At 48.7% G+C, this 22,158-nt stretch overlaps 1 protein-coding gene and 1 long non-coding RNA gene across 2 annotated transcripts in view; one reads left to right on the top strand and one right to left on the bottom strand.

The window, feature by feature from the left end:
- LOC118382164 (protein FAM91A1) overlaps positions 1-22,158 on the top strand; it is a 129,209-nt gene that overhangs the window by 52,488 nt on the left and 54,563 nt on the right. The window contains exons 11-15 of the mRNA XM_052473170.1: positions 5,102-5,214; positions 10,134-10,243; positions 12,685-12,803; positions 15,518-15,604; positions 16,704-16,833. Coding sequence (XP_052329130.1) covers positions 5,102-5,214; positions 10,134-10,243; positions 12,685-12,803; positions 15,518-15,604; positions 16,704-16,833 — 559 coding nt within the window. The remainder of the gene's footprint in view (positions 1-5,101; positions 5,215-10,133; positions 10,244-12,684; positions 12,804-15,517; positions 15,605-16,703; positions 16,834-22,158) is intronic.
- On the bottom strand, positions 14,616-15,455 carry LOC127910037 (uncharacterized). The gene is made up of 3 exons (XR_008073709.1): positions 15,394-15,455; positions 14,806-15,344; positions 14,616-14,756 (listed from the first exon to the last, which is right to left on the bottom strand). It is a non-coding gene; the product is annotated as an uncharacterized LOC127910037 (long non-coding RNA).

The following is a 22,158-nucleotide window of genomic DNA, read 5'->3' on the forward strand; positions in this document are numbered from 1 at the left end:
GGAGATGCAGCACCCTGGGTAGTAGTGGAGATGCAGCACCCTGGGTAGTAGTGGAGATGCAGCACCCTGGGTAGTAGTGGAGATGCAGCACCCTGGGTAGTAGTGGAGATGCAGCACCCTGGGTAGTAATGGAGATGCAGCACCCTGGGTAGTAATGGAGATGCAGCACCCTGGGTAGTAATGGAGATGCAGCACCGTGGGTAGTAGTGGAGATGCAGCACCGTGGGTAGTAGTGGAGATGCAGCACCGTGGGTAGTAGTGGAGATGCATCACCGTGGGTAGTAATGGAGATGCAGCACCGTGGGTGGTAGTGGAGATGCATCACCGTGGGTGGTAGTGGAGATGCATCACCGTGGATGGTAGTGGAGATGCATCACCGTGGGTGGTAGTGGAGATGCATCACCGTGGGTAGTAGTGGAGATGCATCACCGTGGGTAGTAATGGAGATGCATCACCGTCGGTGGTAGTGAAGATGCATCACCGTGGGTGGTAGTGGAGATGCATCACCGTGGGTGGTAGTGGAGATGAGGCGCCGTGGGTGGTAGTGGAGATGCATCACCGTGGGTGGTAGTGGAGATGTATCACCGTGGATGGTAGTGGAGATGCATCACCGTGGATGGTAGTGGAGATGCATCACCGTGGGTGGTAGTGGAGATGCATCACCGTGGGTGGTAGTGGAGATGCATCACCGTGGGTGGTAGTGGAGATGCATCACCGTGGGTGGTAGTGGAGATGCATCACCGTGGGTGGTAGTGGAGATGCATCACCGTGGGTGGTAGTGGAGATGCATCACCGTGGGTGGTAGTGGAGATGCATCACCGTGGGTGGTAGTGGAGATGCATCACCGTGGGTGGTAGTGGAGATGCATCACCGTGGGTGGTAGTGGAGATGCAGCACCGTGGGTGGTAGTGGAGATGCATCACCGTGGGTGGTAGTGGAGATGCATCACCGTGGGTGGTAGTGGAGATGAGGCGCCGTGGGTGGTAGTGGAGATGCATCACCGTGGGTAGTAATGGAGATGCATCACCGTGGGTGGTAGTGGAGATGCATCACCGTGGGTAGTAATGGAGATGCATCACCGTGGGTGGTAGTGGAGATGCATCACCGTGGGTGGTAGTGGAGATGAGGCGCCGTGGGTGGTAGTGGAGATGCATCACCGTGGGTAGTAATGGAGATGCATCACCGTGGGTAGTAATGGAGATGCATCACCGTGGGTGGTAGTGGAGATGCATCACCGTGGGTGGTAGTGGAGATGCATCACCGTGGGTGGTAGTGGAGATGCATCACCGTGGGTGGTAGTGGAGATGCATCACCGTGGGTGGTAGTGGAGATGCATCACCGTGGGTGGTAGTGGAGATGCATCACCGTGGGTGGTAGTGGAGATGCATCACCGTGGGTAGTAATGGAGATGCATCACCGTGGGTAGTAATGGAGATGCATCACCGTGGGTGGTAGTGGAGATGCATCACCGTGGGTGGTAGTGGAGATGCATCACTGTGGGTGGTAGTGGAGATGCATCACCGTGGGTAGTAATGGAGATGCATCACCGTGGGTAGTAATGGAGATGCATCACCGTGGGTGGTAGTGGAGATGCATCACCGTGGATGGTAGTGGAGATACATCACCGTGGGTAGTAGTGGAGATGCATCACCGTGGGTAGTAGTGGAGATGCATCACCGTGGGTGGTAGTGGAGATGCATCACCGTGGGTGGTAGTAATGGAGATGCATCACCGTGGGTGGTAGTAATGGAGATGCATCACCGTGGGTGGTAGTGGAGATGCATCACCGTGGGTGGTAGTGGAGATGCATCACCGTGGATGGTAGTGGAGATGCATCACCGTGGGTAGTAGTGGAGATGCATCACCGTGGGTAGTAATGGAGATGCATCACCGTGGGTGGTAGTGGAGATGCATCACCGTGGGTGGTAGTGGGGATGAGGCACCGTGGGTGGTATTGTAAGACTGTACTCACTTTTGTTATTGTTACATATGGAACAATGTTACAAATGTCTATTTCCTGGAGCACATTTGTGGACACAATGTACCAGCCATTTTGTGAGTCGCTGCAGGTTATATTTTGAGCCTCTGCCAATGCCACAAAGTTCGGTGTAAGCAATGGAATTTCTAGAAGTCATGCAAGTAAGTGATGTTTTCTGTCGGGGACTTTAGGTGCAGTAGGCTCAATATGGTCGGCTGCTTGCGTCGTGATATGACTGGTCTAATGTATGAATGAAGCCAGAGAGTTGATATGTCTGTTTCATGCAGCTATTCACACGTTCATGTTCTGCATAAAATCTCTATTTTATTGGTTCACGGGACAAAGGGAACACTTAAACCACACAATGTAACTCCAAGTCAATCACACTTCTGTGAAATCAAACTGTCCACTTAGGAAGCAACACTGATTGACAATAAATACCACATGCTGTTGTGACCACAGACCACTTCTCAGTTCCTATGCTTCCTGGGTGATGTTTTGGTCTCTTTTGAATGCTGGCGGTGCTTTCACTCTAGTGGTAGCATGAGACGGAGTCTGCAACCCACACAAGTGGCTCAGGTAGTGCAGCTCATCCAGGATGGCACATTAATGCGAGCTGTGGCAAGAAGGTTTGCTGTGTCTGTCAGCGTAGTGTCCAGAGCATGGAGGCGCTACCAGGAGACAGGCCAGTACATCAGGAGACAGGCCAGTACATCAGGAGACGTGGAGGAGGCCGTAGGAGGGCAACAACCCAGCAGCAGGACCGCTACCTCCGCCTTTGTGCAAGGAGGATCAGGAGGAGCACTGCCAGAGCCCTGCAAAATGACCTCCAGCAGGCCACAAATGTGCATGTGTCTGCTCAAACGGTCAGAAACAGACTCCATGAGGGTGGTATGAGGGCCGACGTCCACAGGTGGGGGCTGTGCTTACAGCCCAACACTGTGCAGGACGTTTAGCATTTACCAGAGAACACCAAGATTGGAAAATTTGCCACTGGCGCCCTGTGCTCTTCACAGATGAAAGCAGGTTCACACTGAGCACGTGTGACAGTCTGGAGACGCCGTGGAGAACGTTCTGCTGCATGCAACATCCTCCAGCATGACCGGTTTAGCTGTGGGTCAGTCATGGTGTGGGGTGGCATTTCTTTTTGGGGCCGCACAGCCCTCCATGTGCTCGCCAGAGGTAGCCTGACTGCCATTAGGTACCGAGATGAGATCCTCAGACCCCTTGTGAGACCATATGCTGGTGCGGTTGGCCCTGGGTTCCTCCTAATGCAAGACAATGCTAGACCTCATGTGGCTGGAGTATGTCAGCAGTTCCTGCAAGAGGAAGGCATTGATGCTATGGCCTGGCCCGCTCGTTCCCCAGACCTGAATCCAATTGAGCACATCTGGGACATCATGTCTCGCTCCATCCACCAACGCCACGTTGCACCACAGACTGTCCAGGAGTTGGCGGATGCTTTAGTCCAGGTCTGGGAGCAGATCCCTCGGGAGACCATCCGCCACCTCATCAGGAGCATGCCCAGGCGTTGTAGTGAGGTCATACAGGCACGTGGAGGCCACACACACTACATTTTGACTTGTTTTAAGGACATCAAATCAAAGTTGGATCGGCCTGTAGTGTGGTTTTCCGCTTTAATTTTGAGTGTGACTCCAAATCCAGACCTCCATGGGTTGATAAATTTGATTTCCATTGATAAGTTTTGTGTGATTTTGTTGTCAGCACATTCAACTATGTAAAGAAAAAAGTATTTAATAAGAATATTTAATTCATTCAGATCTAGGATGTGTTATTATACACACACACACACACACACACACACACACACACACACACACACACACACACACACACACACACACACACACTGTAAGATCAGTTGACTGCATCCCATGGCACAGCCACAGACAGACGCTGAACTGTCTGGAGTTGAATTAGTGCTCCAGTCGTCACCAAGGCCTAATTTCCTAGGGCTGCCATTTTCTCTCTCTCCCTTATTATATTATATTATTATTATTATATTATTATTATTATTATATCTCTCCCTCAATATCTCTCTCTCTCCCTCATTATATCTCTCCCTCAATATCTCTCCCTCATTATATCTCTTCCTCAATATCTCTCTCTCTCTCCCTCATTATATCTCTCCCTCAATATCTCTCCCTCATTATCTCTCCCTCACTCATTATATCTCTCCCTCATTATATCTCTTCCTCATTATATCTCTCCTCATTATATCTCTCCCTCAATATCTCTCTCTCTCTCCCTCATTATATCTCTTCCTCAATATCTCTCTCTCTCTCTCATTATATCTCTCCTCATTATATCTCTCCCTCAATATCTCTCCCTCAATATCTCTCTCTCTCCCTCATTATATCTCTCCCTCAATATCTCTCCCTCATTATATCTCTTCCTCAATATCTCTCTCTCTCTCCCTCATTATATCTCTCCCTCAATATCTCTCCCTCATTATCTCTCTCCCTCAATATCTCTCTATCCCTCATTATCTCTCTCCCTCAATATCTCTCCCTCAATATCTCTCTCTCTATCCCTCAATATCTCTCTCTCTATCCCTCAATATATATCTCTCTCTCTCTCTCTCTCCCTCTCTCCCTCATTATATCTCTCCCTCAATATCTCTCTCTCTCCCCTCAATATCTCTCTCTCTCTCCCCCTCATTATATCTCTCCCTCAACATCTCTCTCTCTCCCTCATTATATCTCTCCCTCAATATCTCTGTCTCAAAAACAGAAATGTTGATGTCAATGAGAACTTCCTACAGCAATGAACTTTTAGTTGTTAGCTGCAGGAAACTTTTTCCACAGCTTTTATTATTTTCTGTGTGACCATAATGATGCAGGGTGATTCACAATAAATTACCGCAGTGATTGATAATGATTTGTTGGTGTGAAGGTGGTCTGACCGACCAAGAGATTGTCTTTACATTGAGAGGTCAGTCGGAGGAGCAGAACAAATCAGCAGCCAATGGATTCTAACTTGGCTGACAACGTTCTGTTCTCATGGCATACCATTGATTAGGAAAAGGCTGCTTCTGGCTGTGCACTATGTTATGTTCTCTCTCACCCACACTCTCTTTCCCCTCTCCCCTCCCTGTCTCAGAATGCTGTGTCTATGTACTGTCGCCTGGGTTTTGCCCTGAAGAAAGGAAGCTCTTTCAGCTCAGAGCAGCTCCACCCCACATGGAAGACTGCCCCCTCTGTCAACAGACTGAAGTAGGTCTTCAATACCACTATATCACCACACTACTCTCTCACTATACTACTATATCACTATACTACTATATCACTGCACTACTATACTACTACAACACTATATAACCACACTACTATATCACTCTACTACTATATCACTATACTACTACATCACCAGACTACTACTATATCACCACACTACTCTCTCACTATACTACTATATCACTATACTACTATATCACTGCACTACTATACTACTACAACACTATATAACCACACTACTATATCACTCTACTACTATATCACTATACTACTACATCACCAGACTACTACTATATCACCACACTACTATATCACTATACTACTATATCACTACACTACTATATCACTGCACTACGATACTACTACAACACTATATAACCACACTACTATATCACTATACTACTACATCACCAGACTACTATATCACTATACTACTACAACACTATATAACCACACTACTATATCACTATACTACTATATCACTGCACTACTATACTACTATGAGGCTCACTCGCTTTAGGCGGTAAAATGTGTTCCGGTAACCGGAAATGTTTGTGGTTTACTATTGGTTCTGGGAACAAAGCTATAAGTTTCCTGACCGGTAAAACAGTTTCTAATCCAGAAGTGCCTGTTCTGTGAATGTACATTTTTAGGTTGCAGGGAGGTTCTGAGAATGTTTTACTATGGTTCCAGGGTGGTTCTGAGAATGTTTTACTAAGGTTCCAAGGTGGTTCTGAGAATGTTTTACTCAGGTTCCAAGGGGTTCTGAGAATGTTTTACTATGGTTCCAGGGAGGTTCTGAGAATGTTTTACTATGGTTCCAGGGAGGTTCTGAGAATGTTTTACTCTGGTTCCAGGGGGGTTCTGAGAACATTTTTACTATGGTTCCAGGGAGGTTCTGAGAACATTTTTACTATGGTTCCAGGGAGGTTCTGAGAACATTTTTACTATGGTTCCAGGGAGGTTCTGAGAATGTTTTACTCAGGTTCCAGGGAGGTTCTGAGAACATTTTTGCTATGGTTCCAGGGAGGTTCTGAGAACATTTTTACTATGGTTCCAGGGAGGTTCTGAGAATGTTTTACTCAGGTTCCAGGGTGGTTCTGTTAACATTTTTGCTATGGTTCCCTGAAAGGTTTCATTGGATGTTTTGTTAATGTTGTGAGAAGAAAATGATAGGTTATTTGAAGTTAATTAAATAACATTCTGAGAACATGTTTACGTAAGACTTTTAAGAGCACTGCTGGCTTAGTTTGGTTGAACTGTTTTCAACTCCAAGCACAGATAGTACACATGGAAATTAATCTGCCTTGGCCTTAATCATGCAAGCAAATTAGTATTTTTTATTTTGTCACGGCATCAGTGAGATATGAACCTATGATCTTCTGTTCTCTCGCCATGGAATTAGTGCACTGCGCCACCAGGATGGAGCTTGCATGCCATATTTTCTTCAACTCATACAAAGCTGTTCATTTTAGTCTATTCAAACAGACCCCATTTCAAAGGAAACAAGCACTCATTAAGATCAAGTGTGGCCAACCCACCTGAACACACTTAACAAGGTAGAGGATAGAGAGTTTTGTTGTTGCTGAGAACCGAATGTACAGTGAGTGTACAAAACATTAAGAACAGTTAAATAGGATAGGCATTGACTAGAATACAGTATATACACTGAGTGTACAAAACATTAAGAACAGTTAAATAGGATAGGCATTGACTAGAATACAGTATATACAGTGAGTGTACAAAACATTAAGAACAGTTAAATAGGATAGGCATTGACTAGAATACAGTATATACAGTGAGTGTACAAAACATTAAGAACAGTTAAATAGGATAGGCATTGACTAGAATACAGTATATACACTGAGTGTACAAAACATTAAGAACAGTTAAATAGGATAGGCATTGACTAGAATACAGTATATACAGTGAGTGTACAAAACATTAAGAACAGTTAAATAGGATAGGCATTGACTAGAATACAGTATATACACTGAGTGTACAAAACATTAAGAACAGTTAAATAGGATAGGCATTGACTAGAATACAGTATATACAGTGAGTGTACAAAACATTAAGAACACCTTCCTGGTATTGCGTTGCACCCCCCTTTGCCCTCAGACAGCCTCAATTCGTTGGGACGTGGATTCTACAAAGTAGTAATTTTTTTTGTTTGTTTTTTTATGGAACTTTTTCTTAATGTTCTGAGAACATGACTTTAAATAGAACCACGAGGAGACCTGTAGAAAACATGCTGAAGCACTGAAATTCCCACCTAAGAAGCATGGTTCTCAGAACGTTAAGTGCTAGCTGGGTATCCTGAACCATTCCCAGAACGTTGTGGGAAGGTTGCATGCCACGCTCTCACCAAGCTCTAAGAAACATATTGTTCTCAGAACGTTAAGTGCTAGCTGGGTATCCTGAACCATTCCCAGAACGTTGTGGGAAGGTTGCATGCCACGCTCTCACCAAGCTCTAAGAAACATATTGTTCTCAGAACGTTAAGTGCTAGCTGGGTATCCTGAACCATTCCCAGAACGTTGTGGGAAGGTTGCATGCCACGCTCTCACCAAGCTCTAAGAAACATATGGTTCTCAGAACGTTATGTACTAGCTGGGTTATCACCTGTGGAAGGCGGGGCGTGGATTTAATTTGCCTTGTCGGGGCGTGATTGTAGGTCGTTGAACCGAAGTCTGGAGAGCACTTCTGCCCATTGTATGTTGTACTGAAGTTGACTGAGTGAAGGGGAAGCAGCTCCAAACCAAGGGGGAAATGAAGCACGACACAATACAAAACCAGATTACAGGACTGTGAAGCACGACACAATACAAAACCAGATTACAGGACTGTGAAGCACGACACAATACAAAACCAGATTACAGGACTGTGACGCACGACACAATACAAAACCAGATTACAGGACTGTGAAGGACGACACAATACAAAACCAGATTACAGGACTGTGAAGCACGACACAATACAAAACCAGATTACAGGACTGTGAAGCACGACACAATACAAAACCAGATTACAGGACTGTGAAGCACGACACAATACAAAACCAGATTACAGGACTGTGAAGCACGACACAATACAAAACCAGATTACAGGACTGTGAAGCACGACACAATACAAAACCAGATTACAGGACTGTGACGCACGACACAATACAAAACCAGATTACAGGACTGTGGAGCACGACACAATACAGAACCAGATTACAGGACTGTGGAGCACGACACAATACAGAACCAGATTACAGGACTGTGGAGCACGACACAATACAAAACCAGATTACAGGACTGTGAAGCACGACACAATACAAAACCAGATTACAGGACTGTGAAGCACGACACAATACAAAACAGATTACAGTGTAAGCAGATTACAGGACTGTGAAGCACGACACAATACAAAACCAGATTACAGGACTGTGAAGGACGACACAATACAAAACCAGATTACAGGACTGTGACGCATGATGCAATACAAAACCAGATTACAGGACTGTGAAGCACGACACAATACAAAACCAGATTACAGGACTGTGAAGCACGACACAATACAAAACCAGATTACAGGACTGTGAAGCACGACACAATACAGAACCAGATTACAGGACTGTGAAGCACGACACAATACAAAACCAGATTACAGGACTGTGAAGCACGACACAATACAAAACCAGATTACAGGACTGTGAAGCACGACACAATACAAAACCAGATTACAGGACTGTGAAGCACGACACAATACAGAACCAGATTACAGGACTGTGAAGCACAAAACCAGACACAATACAGAACCAGATTACAGGACTGTGAAGCACGACACAATACAGAACCAGATTACAGGACTGTGAAGCACGACACAATACAGAACCAGATTACAGGACTGTGACGCACGACACAATACAAAACCAGATTACAGGACTGTGAAGGACGACACAATACAAAACCAGATTACAGGACTGTGAAGCACGACACAATACAAAACCAGATTACAGGACTGTGAAGCACGACACAATACAAAACCAGATTACAGGACTGTGAAGCACGACACAATACAAAACCAGATTACAGGACTGTGAAGCACGACACAATACAAAACCAGATTACAGGACTGTGAAGCACGACACAATACAAAACCAGATTACAGGACTGTGAAGCACGACGCAATACAAAACCAGATTACAGGACTGTGAAGCACGACACAATACAGAACCAGATTACAGGACTGTGAAGCACGACACAATACAGAACCAGATTACAGGACTGTGAAGCACGACACAATACAAAACCAGATTACAGGACTGTGAAGCACGACACAATACAAAACCAGATTACAGGACTGTGAAGCACGACACAATACAAAACCAGATTACAGGACTGTGAAGCACGACACAATACAAAACCAGATTACAGGACTGTGGAGCACGACACAATACAAAACCAGATTACAGGACTGTGAAGGATGACACAATACAGAACCAGATTACAGGACTGTGAAGGACGACACAATACAGAACCAGATTACAGGACTGTGAAGGACGACACAATACAAAACCAGATTACAGGACTGTGGAGCACGACACAATACAAAACCAGATTACAGGACTGTGGAGCACGACACAATACAAAACCAGATTACAGGACTGTGACGCACGACACAATACTAATCACATCACACCCACACTACACACACACACTACACACACACTACACACACACACACACACACACACACACACACACACACACACACACACACACACACACACACACACACACACACACACACACACACACACACACACACACACACACACACACACACACACACACACACACATAGCCCCAGTGTAATGTATGTGTGGGGTTTACCACCCCCTGTCCCAGGAGCACAGTGGATCCCAAACAGATGCTGCTGTCGTGGGAACAGGGGAGTCCTGTGATGGAGGCTGGATCTTCGGCTACAGACACAGACACCACCAGCCTGGAGGACCAAGGTGAGAGTCTCCACTGTTACCACCCAAAGCTCACCACAAGCCCTGGCTTTGGCCCAGGCTGCCCAAAATAACCTTTGTGTTGTATCCCCCCAGAGTAGTATCCCCCCGAGTAGTATCCCCCCGAGTAGTATCCCCCCTGAGTAGTATCCCCCCCTGAGTAGTATCCCCCTGAGTAGTATCCCCCTGAGTAGTATCCCCCTGTATCCCCCAGAGTGAGTATCCCCCCAGGTAGTATCCCCCAGAGTGAGTATCCCCCAGTATCCCCCCCCAGAGTAGTATCCCCCCAGAGTAGTATCCCCCTGAGTAGTATCCCCCAGAGTAGTATCCCCCAGAGTAGGATCCCCCCCCAGAGTAGTATCCCCCAGAGTAGTATCCCCCCCCCCCAGAGTAGTATCCCCCCAGAGTAGTATCCCCCCCCCCCCAGAGTAGTATCCCCCAGAGTAGTATCCCCCCAGAGTAGTATCCCCCCAGAGTAGTATCCCCCCCAGAGTAGTATCCCCCCAGAGTAGTATCCCCCCAGAGTAGTATCCCCCCAGAGTAGTATCCCCCCCAGAGTAGTATCCCCCCCAGAGTAGTATCCCCCAGAGTCCCCCCAGAGTAGTATCCTCCCCCCCAGAGTAGTATCCCCCCCCAGAGTAGTATCCCCCAGAGTATCTCCCCAGTATATCCCCCCCCAGAGTAGTATCCCCCAGAGTAGTATCCCCCCAGAGTCCCCCCAGAGTAGTATCCCCCCAGTAGTATCCCCCAGAGTAGGATCCCCCAGAGGTAGTATCCCAGAGTAGTATCCCCCAGAGTAGTATCCCCCAGAGTAGTATCCCCCAGAGTAGTATCCCCCAGAGTAGTATCCCCCTCTAGTATCCCCCCAGAGTAGTATCCCCCCGAGTAGTATCCCCCCAGAGTAGTATCCCCCCAGAGTAGTATCCCCTCCAGAGTAGTATTCCCCCAGAGTAGTATCCCCCAGAGTAGTATCCCCCCCCCCAGAGTAGTATCCCCCCCCCCAGAGTAGTATCCCCCCCCCCTTGAGAGTAGTATCCCCCCCAGAGTAGTATCCCCCCAGAGTAGTATCCCCCTAGTATCCCCCCCCCCCCAGAGTCCCCCAGAGTAGTATCCCCCAGAGTAGTATCCCCCAGAGTAGTATCCCCCTGAGTAGTATCCCCCCCCCAGAGTAGTATCCCCCAGAGTAGTATCCCCCAGAGTATCCCCCTGTAGTATCCCCCAGAGTAGTATCCCCCAGAGTAGTATCCCCCCAGTAGTATCCCCCCAGAGTAGTATCCCCCAGAGTAGTATCCCCCCCAGAGTAGTATCCCCCCCTGAGTAGTATCCCCCAGAGTAGTATCCCCCCCAGAGTAGTATCCCCCCCAGAGTAGTATCCCCCATAGTAGTATCCCCCAGAGTAGTATCCCCCCCGAGTAGTATCCCCCAGGAGTAGTATCCCCCCAGAGTAGTATCCCCCCCAGAGTAGTACCCCCCCCAGAGTAGTATCCCCCAGAGTAGTATCCCCCTGAGTAGTATCCCCCTGAGTAGTATCCCCCAGAGTAGTATCCCCCTGAGTAGTATCCCCCAGTATATCCCCCAGAGTATCCCCCAGAGTATCCCCCAGAGTAGTATCCCCCAGAGTATCCCCCAGTAGTCCCCCCTGAGAGTCCCCCTGAGTTTCCCCCCAGAGTAGTATCCCCAGAGTCCCCCAGAGTAGTATCCCCCTGAGTAGTATCCCCCAGAGTAGTATCCCCCCAGAGTAGTATCCCCCAGAGTAGTATCCCCCAGAGTAGTATCCCCCTGAGTAGTATCCCCCCCCAGAGTAGTTTCCCCCCAGAGTAGTATCCCCCAGAGTAGTATCCTCCCCCAGAGTAGTATCCTCCCCAGAGTAGTATCCCCCAGAGTCCTCCCCCAGAGTAGAGTATATCCCCCAGAGTAGGATCCCCCAGAGTAGTATCTAGTATATCCCCCCCCCCCTAGTATCCCCCAGAGTCTAGTATCCCCCCAGAGTAGTATCCCCCAGAGTAGTATCCCCCCTCTAGTATCCCCCAGAGTAGTATCCCCCAGAGTAGTTCCCCCCAGAGTAGTATCCCCCCAGAGTCCCCCCAGAGTAGTATCCTCCCCAGAGTAGTATCCTCCTAGTATCCAGAGTAGTATTCCCCCAGAGTAGGATCCCCCTCCCCCAGAGTAGTATCCCCCAGAGTAGTATCCCCCCCCCAGAGTAGTATCCCCCCTCCCCAGAGTAGTATCCCCCCAGAGTAGTATCCCCTCTAGTAGTATCCCCCCTAGTATCCCCCCCCCCCAGAGTAGTATCCCCCAGAGTAGTATCCCCCAGAGTACATAGGGCCCCCCAGGCTGTAGCCTGTGCTGTAGCTTGTGCTGTATTAAGGTTGTTGTCTTGCAAAACAATACATTCCAATCCACAGCATCATGGGATCATGAGTTTTTCTCTCTCTGTGTGTTAGACAACACCAGTGTGAGCAGCCTGAGTAACCCTGGTCCTGCTGCCCCACCCACCAAGAGGATCGCCTTCCTGTTTGACTCCACCCTCACCGCCTTCCTCATGATGGGGAACCTCTCTCCAGTACCCCCAGTCCCCCAGAGTAACCTCTGACCCTAACCCCTAACCCTCACCCCCTGAGTAGTATCCTTCCTCATGATGGGGAACCTCTCTCCCCCCAGAGTACGTCCCCTAACCTCTGAACCCTGACCCCTAACCCCTAAACCTCCCCCCAGAGTAGTATCCCCCTAGCCTTCCTCCCTTCCTCATGATTTTTTTATTATTATTCTCCAGTGAGTCCTCTGATTCTAACAGTTCTGTGACTTCAATATATCTTTCAAAATCTTCTTTCTGCAAAATGTTTAAAAATGATCACTGATTTCATAGACTATTACCCCCCCTGAGTAGTATCCCGACTCTTACATCAGTAGTATTGAAATCTCCTAACAAAATGATTTCCTTCACCAGAGAATCATTACAGTTTGACAACACAATTTCAAGACCTTCATAGAATGCATTCTGATTGGGTGGGGGAACTTGTAACACACCCCCCCCTAACAAATCGGTTTTGGTTTTGGGAAAGCAGATATCCAGCCAGACATTCTCCAGATCAGCGATGAAACCCCAATCTGACGTTGTATGCAATGTTCGGTCTAACAAAGGCTCATATCCCCCACAGGGCTGATTCTGATCCTTCCTAACTCTGGTCCTTCAGTAGTAGCTCAGTTTGTAGAGCATGGCGCATTGTAACGCCAGGGTAGTGGGTTCGATCCCGGGACCACCCATACGTAGAATGTATGCACACATGACTGTAAGGCTTTGGATAAAAGCGTCTGCTAAATGACATATATTTTATTTTTCTAACAACAGAGTAATTGGGTCACAAACCAGTAAAATACGTAGAGCCTTGTTACTCTCGTTCATGTAGTGTTAGATGTGGTAGCCCCTATTACAGAGGGTATTCAAACCCTACCAGGGGACTGGAGCCCCTCTATCCCCTACAGAGGGTTATTCATCCCCTACTAGGGGACTGGAGCCCCTCTATCCCCTACAGAGGGGTATTCATACCCTCCAGGGGACTGGAGCCCCTCTATCCCCTACAGAGGGGTATTCATACCCTACCAGGGGACTGGAGCCCCTCTATCCCCTACAGAGGGGTATTCATAACCTACCAGGGGACTGGAGCCCCCAGGACTCCCCTATCCCCTACAGAGGGTTATTCATACCCTACCAGGGGACTGGAGCCCCCCCTCTATCCCCTACAGAGGGGTATTCATACCCTACCAGGGGACTGGAGCCCCTCTATCCCCTAAATCAGTCCCCATGCCCCCTGATTAGAGGGGACTGGACCCACCTGGTGTCCCAGGTCTAAATCAGTCCCTGATTAGAGGGGAATCACCCACCTGGTGTCCCAGGTCTAAACCAGGCCCTGATTAGAGGGAATCACCCACCTGGTGTCCCAGGTCTAAATCAGTCCCTGATTAGAGGGGAATCACCCACCTGGTGTCCCAGGTCTAAATCAGTCCCTGATTAGAGGGAATCACCCACCTGGTGTACCAGGTCTACATCAGTCCCTGATTAGAGGGAATAACCCACCTGGTGTCCCAGGTCTAAACCAGGCCCTGATTAGAGGGGAATAACCCACCTGGTGTCCCAGGTCTAAATCAGTCCCTGATTAGAGGGGAATAACCCACCTGTTGTCCCAGGTCTAAACCAGGCCCTGATTAGAGGGGAATAACCCACCTGTTGTCCCAGGTCTAAACCAGGCCCTGATTAGAGGGGAATAACCCACCTGGTGTCCCAGTTCTAAATCAGTCCCTGATTAGAGGGGAATAACCCACCTGGTGTCCCAGGTCTAAACCAGGCCCTGATTAGAGGGGAGTAACCCACCTGGTGTCCCAGGTCTAAACCAGGCCCTGATTAGAGGGGAATAACCCACCTGGTGTCCCAGGTCTAAACCAGGCCCTGATTAGAGGGGAATAACCCACCTGGTGTCCCAGGTCTAAATCAGTCCCTGATTAGAGGGGAATAACCCACCTGGTGTCCCAGGTCTAAACCAGGCCCTGATTAGAGGGGAATCACCCACCTGGTGTCCCAGGTCTAAATCAGGCCCTGATTAGAGGGGAATAACCCACCTGGTGTCCCAGGTCTAAATCAGGCCCTGATTAGAGGGGAATAACCCACCTGGTGTCCCAGGTCTAAATCAGGCCCTGATTAGAGGGGAATAACCCACCTGGTGTCCCAGGTCTAAATCAGGCCCTGATTAGAGGGGAATAACCCACCTGGTGTCCCAGGTCTAAATCAGGCCCTGATTAGAGGGGAATAACCCACCTGGTGTCCCAGGTCTAAACCAGGCCCTGATTAGAGGGGAATAACCCACCTGGTGTCCCAGGTCTAAACCAGGCCCTGATTAGAGGGGAATAACCCACCTGGTGTCCCAGGTCTAAACCAGGCCCTGATTAGAGGGGAATAACCCACCTGGTGTCCCAGGTCTAAACCAGGCCCTGATTAGAGGGGAATCACCCACCTGGTGTCCCAGGTCTAAATCAGTCCCTGATTAGAGGGGAATAACCCACCTGGTGTCCCAGGTCTAAACCAGGCCCTGATTAGAGGGGAATCACCCACCTGGTGTCCCAGGTCTAAACCAGGCCCTGATTAGAGGGGAATAACCCACCTGGTGTCCCAGGTCTAAATCAGTCCCTGATTAGAGGGGAATAACCCACCTGGTGTCCCAGGTCTAAACCAGGCCCTGATTAGTTGAGTTTGAGGGTCCTAAACCATGTCTCTGTTCTCCCCAGAACCTGAAGAGCCATGCGGTCACCATGTTTGAGGTGGGGAAGCTGTCAGACGAGACCCTGGACAGCTTTCTGATGGAGCTGGATAAAGTAAGCTGTGTGTCTGTGTGTCTTAATAGGCTTTATGTGAACTAACAGAGGGGCTGTTCACTCACAGGAACGCATACACAGGCATACACACCAGCCCAATCTTTTGACAGGGTTGTTGTTGAGAGATGTCTTGATGTCAATCAGGAAGAGAGCACAGGTACTAACATCTCTGTCTGTCTGTCTCCCTGTCTCTCTCTCTCTCTCTCTCTCTCTCTCTCTCTCTCTCTCTCTCTCTCTCTCTCTCTCTCTCTCTCTCTCTCTCTCTCTCCCCCCACTCCCTCAGCAGAGGGTGAGGCCCAGAGGTATTTTGACCATGTTACTAACCCCTCTCTCTCTCCTCCCTCCGTCAGGTAGAGAGCACGGCGGAGGGCGAGGCCCAGGGGTATTTTGACCATGTTACTAACCCCTCTCTCTCTCTCTCTCCTCCCTCAGGTAGAGAGCACGGCGGAGGGCGAGGCCCAGAGGTATTTTGACCATGTTACTAACCCCTCTCTCTCCCTCCGTCAGGTAGAGAGCACGGCGGAGGGCGAGGCCCAGAGGTATTTTGACCATGTTACTAACCCCTCTCTCTCTCCTCCCTCCGTCAGGTAGAGAGCACGGCGGAGGGCGAGGCCCAGGGGTATTTTGACCATGTTACTAACCCCTCTCTCTCTCTCTCCTCCTCAGGTAGAGAGCACACGGAGGGCGAGGCCCAGGGTATTTGACCATGTTACTAACCCCTCTCTCTCCTCCCGTCAGGCCCAGAGGTATTTTGACCATGTTACTAACCCCTCTCTCTCCTCCCTCAGGTAGAGAGCACAGCGGAGGGCGAGGCCCAGAGGTATTTTGACCATGTTACTAACCCCTCTCTCTCTCTCCTCCCTCGGGTAGAGAGCACGGCGGAGGGCGAGGCCCAGAGGTATTTTGACCATGTTACTAACCCCTCTCTCTCCTCCGTCAGGTAGAGAGCACAGCGGAGGGCGAGGCCCAGGGGTATTTTGACCATGTTACTAACCCCTCTCTCTCTCTCCCTCCCTCAGGTAGAGAGCACAGCGGAGGGCGAGGCCCAGAGGTATTTTGACCATGTTACTAACCCCTCTCTCTCTCCTCCCTCCCTCAGGTAGAGAGCACGGCGGAGGGCGAGGCCCAGAGGTATTTTGACCACGCTCTGACCCTCAGGAACACCATCCTGTTTCTCCGCTACAACAAGGAACTAACCACCGACCAGGGCCCTGACCTGCCTAACAACGGTAACTAACAACACAACTTACACCCTCTTCCTTTAGTTAGGAAGAAATAACTCTTATTATTAAAAGTAGTTAAAATTTAAAAATGAAAGTTGTAGTTAAAAGTTGTGAGATATTGATATTCAGTGTGCAAGTAATTAGTAGTGTTAACATGTAAGTAGTTAGTAGCTTTAACAGCCTGTCTGTAAGTAGTTAGTAGCTTTAACAGCCTGTCTGTAAGTAGTTAGTAGCTTTAACAGCCTGTCTGTAAGTAGTTAGTAGCTTTAACAGCCTGTCTGTAAGTAGTTAGTAGCTTTAACATCCTGTCTGTAAGTAGTTAGTAGCTTTAACATCCTGTCTGTAAGTAGTTAGTAGCTTTAACAGCCTGTCTGTAAGTAGTTAGTAGCTTTAACAGCCTGTCTGTAAGTAGTTAGTAGCTTTAACATCCTGTCTGTAAGTAGTTAGTAGCTTTAACAGCCTGTCTGTAAGTAGTTAGTAGCTTTAACAGCCTGTCTGTAAGTAGTTAGTAGCTTTAACAGCCTGTCTGTAAGTAGTTAGTAGCTTTAACATCCTGTCTGTAAGTAGTTAGTAGCTTTAACATCCTGTCTGTAAGTAGTTAGTAGCTTTAACATCCGTTTTAGGGGTTTGGGTGCTTTGTGTTTTGTGTTTTAGGGGTTTGGGTGGTGCTTTGTGTTTTAGAGGTTTGGGTGTTTGTGTTTTAGGGTCTTTGTGTTTTAGGGCCTGGGTGCTTTGTGTTTTAGGGCCTGTCTGTGTTTTAGGGGTTTGGGTGCTTTGTGTCTTAGGGTTTGGGTGCTTTGTGTTTTAGGGTTTGGGTGCTTTGTGTTTTAGGGCTTGGTGCTTTGTGTAGGGGTTTGGGGTGTTTTAGGGGTTTGGGTGCTTTGTGTTTTAGGGGTTTGGGTGGTGCTTTGTGTTTTAGGGGTTTGGGTGGTGCTTTGTGTTTTTTGGGGTTTGTGTTTTAGGGGTGGGTGGTGCTTTGTGTTTTAGGGGTTTGGGGTGTGGTGCTTTGTGTTTTAGGGGTTTGGGTGGTGCTTTGTGTTTTAGGGGTTTGGGTGGTGCTGTGTTTTAGGGGTTTGGGTGCTTTTGTGTTTTAGGGTTTGGGTGGTTTGTGTTTTAGGGGTTTGGGTGGTGCTTTGTGTTTTTTGGGTGGTGTTTTAGGGTGGGTGGTGCTTGTGTTTTAGGGGTTTGGGTGCTTTGTGTGGGGTGTTTTGTTTTAGGGGTTTGGGTGGTGCTTTGTGTTTTAGGGGTTTGGGTGGTGCTTTGTGTTTTAGGGTTTGGGTGCTTTGTGTTTTAGGGGTTTGGGTGGTGCTTTGTGTTTTAGGGGTTTGGGTGGTGCTTTGTGTTTTAGGGGTTTGGGTGGTGCTTTGTGTTTTAGGGGTTTGGGTGGTGCTTTGTGTTTTAGGGGTTTGGGTGGTGCTTTGTGTTTTAGGGGTTTGGGTGCTTTGTGTTTTAGGGGTTTGGGTGGTGCTTTGTGTTTTAGGGGTTTGGGTGGTTTGTGGTGCTTTGTGTTTTTGAGGTTTGGGTGCTTTGTGTTTTAGGGGTTTGGGTGGTGCTTTGTGTTTTAGGGGTTTGGGTGCTTTGTGTTTTAGGGGTTTGGGTGCTTTGTGTTTTAGGGGTTTGGGTGGTGCTTTGTGTTTTAGGGGTTTGGGTGCTTTGTGTTTTAGGGGTTTGGGTGGTGCTTTGTGTTTTAGGGGTTTGGGTGGTGCTTGTGTTTTAGGGGTTTGGGTGCTTTGTGTTTTAGGGGTTTGGGTGGTGCTTTGTGTTTTAGGGGTTTGGGTGCTTTGTGTTTTAGGGGTTTGGGTGCTTTGTGTTTTAGGGTTTGGGTGGTGTTTTAGGGGTTTGGGTGGTGCTTTGTGTTTTAGGGGTTTGGGTGCTTTGTGTTTTAGGGGTTTGGGTGGTGCTGTGTTTTAGGGGTTTGGGTGCTTTGTGTTTTAGGGGTTTGGGTGCTTTGTGTTTTAGGGGTTTGGGTGGTGCTTTGTGTTTTAGGGGTTTGGGTGCTTTGTGTTTTAGGGTTTGGGTGGTGGTGTTTTAGGGGTTTGGGTGCTTTGTGTTTTAGGGGTTTGGGTGCTTTGTGTTTTAGGGTTTGGGTGCTTTGTGTTTTAGGGGTTTGGGTGCTTTGTGTTTTAGGGGTTTGGGTGCTTTGTGTTTTAGGGGTTTGGGTGCTTTGTGTTTTAGGGGTTTGGGTGCTTTGTGTTTTAGGGGTTTGGGTTTTGTGTTTTAGGGGTGCTTTGTGTTTTAGGGGTTTGGGTGCTTTGTGTTTTAGGGTTTGGGTGCTTTGTGTTTTAGGGGTTTGGGTGCTTTGTGTTTTAGGGTGTTTGGGGGTGGTGCTTTGTGTTTTAGGGGTTTGGGTGGTGCTTTGTGTTTTAGGGGTTTGGGTGCTTTGTGTTTTAGGGGTTTGGGTGGTGTTTTAGGGGTTTGGGTGGTGCTTTGTGTTTTAGGGGTTTGGGTGGTGCTTTGTGTTTTAGGGGTTTGGGTGGTGCTTTGTGTTTTAGAGGTTTGGGTGCTTTGTGTTTTAGGGGTTTGGGTGCTTTGTGTTTTAGGGGTTTGGGTGCTTTGTGTTTTAGGGGTTTGGGTGCTTTGTGTTTTAGGGGTTTGGGTGCTTTGTGTTTTAGGGGTTTGGGTGCTTTGTGTTTTAGGGGTTTTGGTGCTTTGTGTTTTAGGGTTTGGGTGCTTTGTGTTTTAGGGGTTTGGGTGGTGCTTTGTGTTTTAGGGGTTTGGGTGGTGCTTTGTGTTTTAGGGGTTTGGGTGCTTTGTGTTTTAGAGGTTTGGGTGGTGCTTTTCGTTTTAGGGGTTTGGGTGCTTTGTGTTTTAGGGGTTTGGGTGCTTTGTGTTTTAGGGGTTTGGGTGCTTTGTGTTTTAGGGGTTTGGGTGCTTTGTGTTTTAGAGGTTTGGGTGGTGCTTTGTGTTTTAGAGGTTTGGGTGGTGCTTTGTGTTTTAGAGGTTTGGGTGGTGCTTTGTGTTTTAGAGGTTTGGGTGGTGCTTTGTGTTTTAGAGGTTTGGGTGGTGCTTTGTGTTTTAGAGGTTTGGGTGGTGCTTTGTGTTTTAGGGGTTTGGGTGCTTTGTGTTTTAGGGGTTTGGGTGCTTTGTGTTTTAGGGGTTTGGGTGGTGCTTTGTGTTTTAGGGGTTTGGGTGGTGCTTTGTGTTTTAGGGTTTGGGTGCTTTGTGTTTTAGGGGTTTGGGTGCTTTGTGTTTTAGGGGTTTGGGTGCTTTGTGTTTTAGGGGTTTGGGTGCTTTGTGTTTTAGGGGTTTGGGTGCTTTGTGTTTTAGGGGTTTGGGTGGTGCTTTGTGTTTTAGGGGTTTGGGTGGTGCTTTGTGTTTTAGGGGTTTGGGTGGTGCTTTGTGTTTTAGGGGTTTGGGTGGTGCTTTGTGTTTTAGGGGTTTGGGTGGTGCTTTGTGTTTTAGGGGTTTGTGTGGTGCTTTGTGTTTTAGGGGTTTGTGTGGTGCTTTGTGTTTTAGGGGTTTGTGTGGTGCTTTGTGTTTTAGGGGTTTGTGTGGTGCTTTGTGTTTTAGGGGTTTGGGTGGTGCTTTGTGTTTTAGGGGTTTGGGTGGTGCTTTGTGTTTTAGGGGTTTGGGTGGTGCTTTGTGTTTTAGGGGTTTGGGTGGTGCTTTGTGTTTTAGGGGTTTGGGTGGTGCTTTGTGTTTTTAGGGGTTTGGGTGCTTTGTGTTTTAGGGGTTTGGGTGGTGCTTTGTGTTTTAGGGGTTTGGGTGGTGCTTTGTGTTTTAGGGGTTTGGGTGGTGCTTTGTGTTTTAGGGGTTTGGGTGGTGCTTTGTGTTTTAGGGGTTTGGGTGGTGCTTTGTGTTTTAGGGGTTTGGGTGGTGCTTTGTGTTTTAGGGGTTTGGGTGGTGCTTTGTGTTTTAGGGGTTTGGGTGGTGCTTTGTGTTTTAGGGGTTTGGGTGGTGCTTTGTGTTTTAGGGGTTTGGGTGGTGCTTTGTGTTTTAGGGGTTTGGGTGGTGCTTTGTGTTTTAGGGGTTTGGGTGGTGCTTTTTGTTTTAGGGGTTTGGGTGGTGCTTTTCGTTTTAGGGGTTTGGGTGCTTTGTGTTTTAGGGGTTTGGGTGCTTTGTGTTTTAGGGGTTTGGGTGGTGCTTTGTGTTTTAGGGGTTTGGGTGGTGCTTTGTGTTTTAGGGGTTTGGGTGCTTTGTGTTTTAGGGGTTTGGGTGGTGCTTTGTGTTTTAGGGGTTTGGGTGCTTTGTGTTTTAGGGGTTTGGGTGGTGCTTTGTGTTTTAGGGGTTTGGGTGCTTTGTGTTTTAGGGGTTTGGGTGGTGTGTTTTAGGGGTTTGGGTGCTTTGTGTTTTAGGGGTTTGGGTGGTGCTTTGTGTTTTAGGGGTTTGGGTGCTTTGTGTTTTAGGGGTTTGGGTGGTGCTTTGTGTTTTAGGGGTTTGGGTGGTGCTTTGTGTTTTAGGGGTTTGGGTGCTTTGTGTTTTAGGGGTTTGGGTGGTGCTTTGTGTTTTAGGGGTTTGGGTGGTGCTTTGTGTTTTAGGGGTTTGGGTGGTGCTTTGTGTTTTAGGGGTTTAGGGGTGCTTTTATCAAGTCAAGTTTTTTCACATTCAGTTATTGTGACTGTTTCTATTTAGGTCCCCATCCACCCTCTCCTCAGTCCCCATCCACCCTCTCCTCAGTCCCCATCCACCCTCTCCTCCGTCCCCATCCACCCTCTCCTCAGTCCCCATCCACCCTCTCCTCAGTCCCCATTCCCCTCTCCTCAGTCCCCATCCACCCTCTCCTCCGTCCCCATCCAACCTCTCCTCCGTCCCCATCCAACCTCTCCTCCGTCCCCATCAAACCTCTCCTCTGTCCCCATCCACCCTCTCCTCCGTCCCCATCAAACCTCTCCTCTGTCCCCATCCACCCTCTCCTCCGTCCCCATCCACCCTCTCCTCAGTCCCCATCCACCCTCTCCTCCGTCCCCATCCAACCTCTCCTCAGTCCCCATCCACCCTCTCCTCAGTCCCCATCCACCCTCTCCTCAGTCCCCATCCACCCTCTCCTCAGTCCCCATCCACCCTCTCCTCAGTCCCCATCCACCCTCTCCTCCGTCCCCATCCACCCTCTCCTCCGTCCCCATCCACCCTCTCCTCAGTCCCCATTCCCCCTCTCCTCCGTCCCCATCCACCCTCTCCTCCGTCCCCATCCACCCTCTCCTCAGTCCCCATCCACCCTCTCCTCAGTCCCCATCCCCCCTCTCCTCAGTCCCCATCCACCCTCTCCTCAGTCCCCATCCACCCTCTCCTCAGTCCCCATCCACCCTCTCCTCAGTCCCCATCCACCCTCTCCTCCGTCCCCATCCACCCTCTCCTCCGTCCCCATCCAATCTCTGCTCAGTCCCCATCCAC

This window comes from Oncorhynchus keta, chromosome 20 (assembly GCF_023373465.1).
Source record: "Oncorhynchus keta strain PuntledgeMale-10-30-2019 chromosome 20, Oket_V2, whole genome shotgun sequence".
In the NCBI taxonomy this organism is placed as follows: Eukaryota; Metazoa; Chordata; class Actinopteri; order Salmoniformes; family Salmonidae; genus Oncorhynchus; species Oncorhynchus keta.